The sequence below is a fragment of the Electrophorus electricus genome, chromosome 19 (assembly GCF_013358815.1).
Source record: "Electrophorus electricus isolate fEleEle1 chromosome 19, fEleEle1.pri, whole genome shotgun sequence".
Classification (NCBI taxonomy): domain Eukaryota; kingdom Metazoa; phylum Chordata; class Actinopteri; order Gymnotiformes; family Gymnotidae; genus Electrophorus; species Electrophorus electricus.
The window spans coordinates 3,204,916-3,210,779 of NC_049553.1; the positions used below are offsets into that span (position 1 = coordinate 3,204,916).

The 5,864-nt window shown below is 34.3% G+C and overlaps 1 protein-coding gene across 2 annotated transcripts; it reads right to left on the reverse strand.

The window, feature by feature from the left end:
• Positions 1 to 683: 683 nt before the first annotated feature.
• LOC113581840 (immunoglobulin superfamily member 3-like) lies at positions 684 to 4,840 on the reverse strand. 2 transcript variants are annotated; one of them, XM_027017270.2, is made up of 6 exons: positions 4,766 to 4,840; positions 4,307 to 4,657; positions 3,790 to 4,137; positions 2,245 to 2,367; positions 2,070 to 2,119; positions 684 to 1,969 (listed from the first exon to the last, which is right to left on the reverse strand). In XM_027017270.2, the coding sequence occupies exons 1-6, from the start codon at positions 4,806 to 4,808 to the stop codon at positions 1,811 to 1,813; spliced, it is 1,074 nt and encodes a 357-aa protein (XP_026873071.2). In that variant the 5' UTR covers positions 4,809 to 4,840; the 3' UTR covers positions 684 to 1,810. The 2 variants fall into 2 exon arrangements, with proteins under 2 accessions (XP_026873071.2, XP_026873072.2); XM_027017271.2 differs by lacking the exon at positions 2,245 to 2,367.
• Positions 4,841 to 5,864: the final 1,024 nt, after the last annotated feature.

Below are 5,864 nucleotides of genomic sequence, written 5' to 3' on the forward strand. Positions count from 1 at the left end.
ATCATTTATATACTTGTGTACAATTACACATAATTGCAGTATACATTTGTCCAGGGTGGTGGATCCACAATTATTGGCTTTATTTTTTGTTATTTATAAATAAAATACAGTATGCACACTTACATTTATGCTATTTGTTCTGGTCATAATTACAGATAAAACCTTATACAAATGTTACATTTTCTATTGAGATTTTTTTTGGTTTATTGAACCCAAATAGAATGGCTCAGTTCTTGTAAATGGTTATGTAATTCTTATACACACACAAAACAAAAAAACAGGTCAACCTTTCAGGCTGTGAAACATCCTGTGCTCAAAACCACATGGTGAAAGAGAGTGGAAAAAAGTGTGGTTTTCTTAGGCACATAATGCATAATGCATTGAGCAATGCTGACAAATCAACAAACAATATGCAAAGACAAAGTTAGATTCACTTGTTGAATAGGAGGGCTACATGTGGTGTAAACAACAAGGAAAGTGCAATAAATATCCTAAAATATTTACAGATACTGCCTTGTACTTATATGTGCATTGTATGGATACATTTATGTAGTGCTTTTATTTTTATTCAGGGCCAAGATATGTTAAGTAGTCATTTCATATTTGTACAAATAATAGAGATTATACATATAACAAAATTTTTATTTCTACAATTCAATTTCAATAACACATTTATCAAGATACATTGTCTCCAAACAGTTTTACAATATACTAACACTAATTCTGAATAACAAGTATGATCTCACATCATTTGTCATGCAGAAAGTACAATGCACATGATGTACAATAAGTTTGCAAAGGTGTAAGTATTTAACAATTGTACTTCTATAAGTATTTATATAAGTATAGTTGAGTACATAGGTTGGCTTTGGTTTCCTTTGTATGCTGGATACCTGAAGCAGGGCTTGTCAGATCGATAAAGAAATGCACTGTTAAGTTATATAATATTTGATAATCTACTTGTAGACAAGTCAAGACCTAATGCTGATGTACCCAAGATAAATCACTTGAGAAAAATTTCACATCAGTGAATTTACAGGCACTAAAATAAAGATGAGGGATTTCCTGCACATTTTTATTTTTAAAATAATGAGGCAGTCTATGCACTCAATGAGACCATTAACATTAAAAAACAGCTCAGCACAGGCATGGCACACATACTATACATAATTGTGTGTATACTCTGACATGCATACTATCGACTGGGGTTTAAGATTTGAAATAAAACAAATTCTAATTTTGTTGGACTTTGAATAATAAAGATAAAAAGATAAAATATATTTAGCCCTCATGTATTCACTTATAATTTAAATAAAAATAAACAATAAATTATACAAACATACAAAACATAGGTCAAAAACAACAGTAGAAATTATTCCTGTGTGCCATTGTTCTAGTGGAACAGTTATTGTTGCTGTCATTGCTGTTTCCACCACCAGAGGGCACACTTCTTCACACAGCTGCCATTCTTCCATTCTGACCAACTCAAATACTGATATCTACCCTCTGTGGCTACTTTATAACTATAATCATAGGCTTTCATACCACATAAATTGCTAATTAACTCTATAATTTGCAGTTTGCACTTTTTGTGCACCATAGTAAATGAACTATTTGACTTGTAATGTGTCATGTTTCCATGGCCTCTATCATGAATGATGCTATGTGAATATTTTCTATACACATTTGTTATGTCTTAATCTGTCATTCTTACACTATGAAACATCATGGCATATCAAGTGATATCAGGCATATCAGGTATTTCATCTTATGTCATAATTTCATTATATGTGCTAAACACCTGATGAGATTATAATGCAGTCTGACGCTTGCTGATACTAGACTGCATATTTAGACCATTGTAATAAACAGTCTGATCTTCTATATTTATGTTAGTTTTTCTCCTGGGATTCATTCCTTTGTCAATGAATTTTATAGTGGCATAATTCAGATTGCTGTCATCATTGGCCTGCAAAGAGGATAATCAGACGTTTACAAATAATACTCAAGAAAATTGTTGTTGTCAAGACAGTAGTGTGTGGCCCTTAGTAGGATATACAATAACTAACCTGTTCAGATGGTATGTTATTTCTGATCTTGGTTGGTGCTTGTTTGTTACCTAGAAAACAAAAACACAACATGTACCTTTACAGTGAAGCAGTGATTTTTCACCTTGGATATTTCAGTGTTGTTTAAAAATGTAACTATTGCATACCTGCATTTCAAAATATATTCATACCTTACCTTCAGAATTCCATTGCCCTCTTTGTATTCTTATACATAGAGTGATGTTGACAGTTAAGCTCAGCAGTAATAACACTGAAATGCTGATGATAAGGAACCATGTCCTTTGATCAGATGAAGCATCTAGAGTTGTATAAGTGCAGCAGTGAATAAGTCATATACCAGCACAGTCTGTATTTTAAGATAGGTCTGGTATGTCAGTTTAATTTTACATTGGCAAATCTGGGTAGTTTGATTATCTTTTGCCTAGTACAGACAATGTTAGTCGTCTTCTAGCTCTTCATCAATGGCCAGATTCTCACCGATGTTGGCTGGATATTTCTGTATTTTTGAATGGTGGACCACTCAACTCAGCAGTAGCACAGAAACACATGTAAAAGGTGAACATGTACTAGTGCTTTCTCAGTGATGTGAGGACCTGTGGTCAAAGACTGACCAGTGGCAAAAACAGTAAACAGAAGCTGATTGTGTATGGTAATCAATTAATTTCTGACTGTAACACTGGGCCAAAAAATTACTACTTATTTTTGCTACCCAAACTCAATTAGGTGCACCTTTATAGTACATTTAACACTAAATGTTAATCTCTTTTAGAATTATTCTATTATGTATGGTTTTAACTGTGTGAATTTTACAATAATTATATATTACTTATTCATTAATAAGTCTGTATTTACACTTAAATTTTTACAAACATTCTTCCAAAATGGTTTTTGCCTATATTTGTCCTTAGAACCATCCCTCTTCAGTTCCAGCAGTAGTCTGCCAACATAGAGGGGATCCACTTTTGTTGGTACCACTTTTCCATACTAAACATGACAGATGAATATACTGGAACTGGAAAGAACTATGCGTGGCAGATAAATTCGGAAAACTCTAAATTCTGAAAAGATCATAGAAAAATAATACAAAAATACATAATAAACAGGGGTTTTTTTGTTTGTTTTTTTAGGAAGCAAATTCAATGTTGACCAATGTAATTGTAGACAGGTATATACATCATATTATAATGTATATTTAGGATTGTCATATTCTGAGATTATATTGGGATTACTGTGGGTAATTAATTTAACTACAGTTGATCTTATTAAATTAAAGTATAGTTAGTTTAAGTGAGCTGCTGGTCGGGGAAGTGTAAGAACAGTACATAAGGTCTTTTTCTATGTAAGTTTTATTAATATGATGTCCATTTGTGTTAAATGTCTTGCTACTGTAAAAGAAATGTCCTTGATGCTAATATGTCTAAGGTGCTCAACAAAATTACCAGCCAGTATACTTATTGCCTATGCAAAATTAATGAGAACTGTAGTTTTGCATGAGATATTTTAATGTTTTAAGACCCTGTCATTTCAGAGTCATTGCCAAATATCTATAATTCAGAAATTACACAGGAATAATATTAATCTTTTTCCCTTTTTAATCACATTTGCTTGAATTTTCCATTGATATATTTACATTCTAAAAATGTAGATAAAAATATAGATTAAAAAAGAATGATCATAAATTAGACTTCATCCTGGAAACTTAATCTGAATCTAAACGTACCGTAAATTTCCAGTTTGGTTCCATTGCCAATGAGTATCTGCCCACATGCAGTCACAGCACAGTAGTAAGTTCCAGCATCAGAGAGTCTGAGGTTCCTTTTGGGAAGCATGTACACACAACTCTGTGTAGGAGCTCCAGCCTCAGAGCTTTTCTTACACTGAGCACTGTCTCCATGAGTGTAAATTATTCCTGGATGAGATTCTCTTGAGCCATGTTTAAACCAGTAAACACTATGATTTCCCATGGAAACATTGCTAAAGATTTTACATTCCAGGTTAATGTTTTCAGCTGGTTGATGTAACATGGATGTAGGTTGCTGCTGGACAACATGATTGTGGTGGTCCTTGCCTTCAAACAAAGATAATTCATGCATGCATACATTTTACAAAAAATAATAAATAATAACTTACATTTGGTCACAAACAAAGCGTCAGACATTAAGTATCCCTTATGTTCTACTTTTTTGTAAGTAAGGATAAAAGTTTGTTTTTATATTGAAATGAAATTATAATATTACCTTTAACAATTAGTATAGTGCCATCTCCAAATGTGATCATATTTATGAATGCCACTGCACAATAGTATGTTGCAGAGTCTGACAGCTGTGTTTCTGAGATGCTCAGATTAAAACTTTTAACATCCCTGCTCAGTCTGAAGCGGTTCTTGTCAAAATCTTTATAAAACTCAGGTGGATGTGAGTAGTGATATGAGGTTGCTATGCCAATGGGTTTCTCTCCCATTTCTTGTTTAAACCACATCACACCTGTATATTGTTCTTTTGCACAGAAGCAAGTGAGGTTGGTGTTACTACCAATTTCAGCCATCAGCAAAGGTTCCATTTGGAAGATGTTTTCAGCAAAAGCAGTATCTGAGGGAAATATGAATGTCCTAATTACATAATGCTTGAAGTAATTAAGACATTTCTGACAATATCAGCGTAGTAAAATTTAAAAGGGACTATACATATTGTACTTACTTAATGTTATATAAAACAAGATTGGTACAATGAATTCAGTCATTTTAATTCCCAGCTGCTTCAATGCTGTGACTGCAAGACACCCTTAACATCTTAAAGAAATTAAGGGGGCGGGTGATAATACTGTATGTGTCTTATTGGCTGGGTAGACAGGAAATCATGTCAGCACAACTAGACAGTGAAAAAGAAATGGTCTCATGGAAAATTTATTTTACCATAATATGTATTGTGTAGACAGTAGCCTTTGTTGGGGGTAAAGAGGGCTGCACAACTGCCAGAAGTTGGTATAAAAAGGTAAATGTGCCTGGTACTTGTTCTGTACTGTGTGTCTGAAGAATCAGCAATATTGACCCAAAAAAGAAGGTACTGATTAGACATGGCTGATCCCAAAACCCCATACCACTTCTGAAACTAACAGAAGTTACTTGACTTGCTTTATCAAAGTCTTCATGTAGGTAATTTAAACTGTTACATCAGAGGAGCTCCACTTGTTACACTGTGCCACTGTAACATAGCAACTTATTCATTATCTAATAAGGGTTGTTATCACAGCATGACTCCTTCCTCCTCGACTCCTCCCAAAGTCTGTGTGTGTGTGTGTGTGTGTGTGTGTGTGTGTGTGTGTGTGTGTGTGTGTGTGTGTGTGTGTGTTTGTGTGTGTGTGTGTGTGTGTGTGTGTGTGTGTGTGTGTGTGTGTGTGTTTCTCTCTTCCATCACCATCACATAACCAGTTATGTGTCACACCTATCATTGGTTATCATGTAGTATATGCATTTAAGGTCCTGTTTAGTGGTTTGCTGTTGTTTGATCATGTATACGTTGTGTGTCAACTGCTTCGTCATGCTAACAATTGTATATCACTCATCATGTTTTGTCTTGTTATTGCTTCGTGTTGTTTTTCATATTTTGGTTTCGCATTTCTTTTGTGTTTCAGTACATGTCTATGTTCGTTAAAATGATGCCTCACACTTTTATCCTGCCGCTGCCTACCCAACATCACAGAAACACCGACTGCTGAGGGATGTACCACAACACGAAGGAAGAAAGGAAGGAAACGACATAGCCGCCCCAACCCAGCCTACGTGAAAGAACCCTTTAT

Coding starts and splice junctions, on each gene's coding strand:
- LOC113581840 (XM_027017270.2), bottom strand. CDS start 4,808: ATGACTGAATTCATTGTACCAATCTTGTTTTATATAACATTAA. Junction 4,658..4,765: donor CTTGTTTTATATAACATTAA/GTAAGTACAATA, acceptor TATTTCCCTCAG/ATACTGCTTTTGCTGAAAAC. Junction 2,120..2,244: donor AGGGCAATGGAATTCTGAAG/GTAAGGTATGAA, acceptor TTTGTTTTCTAG/GTAACAAACAAGCACCAACC.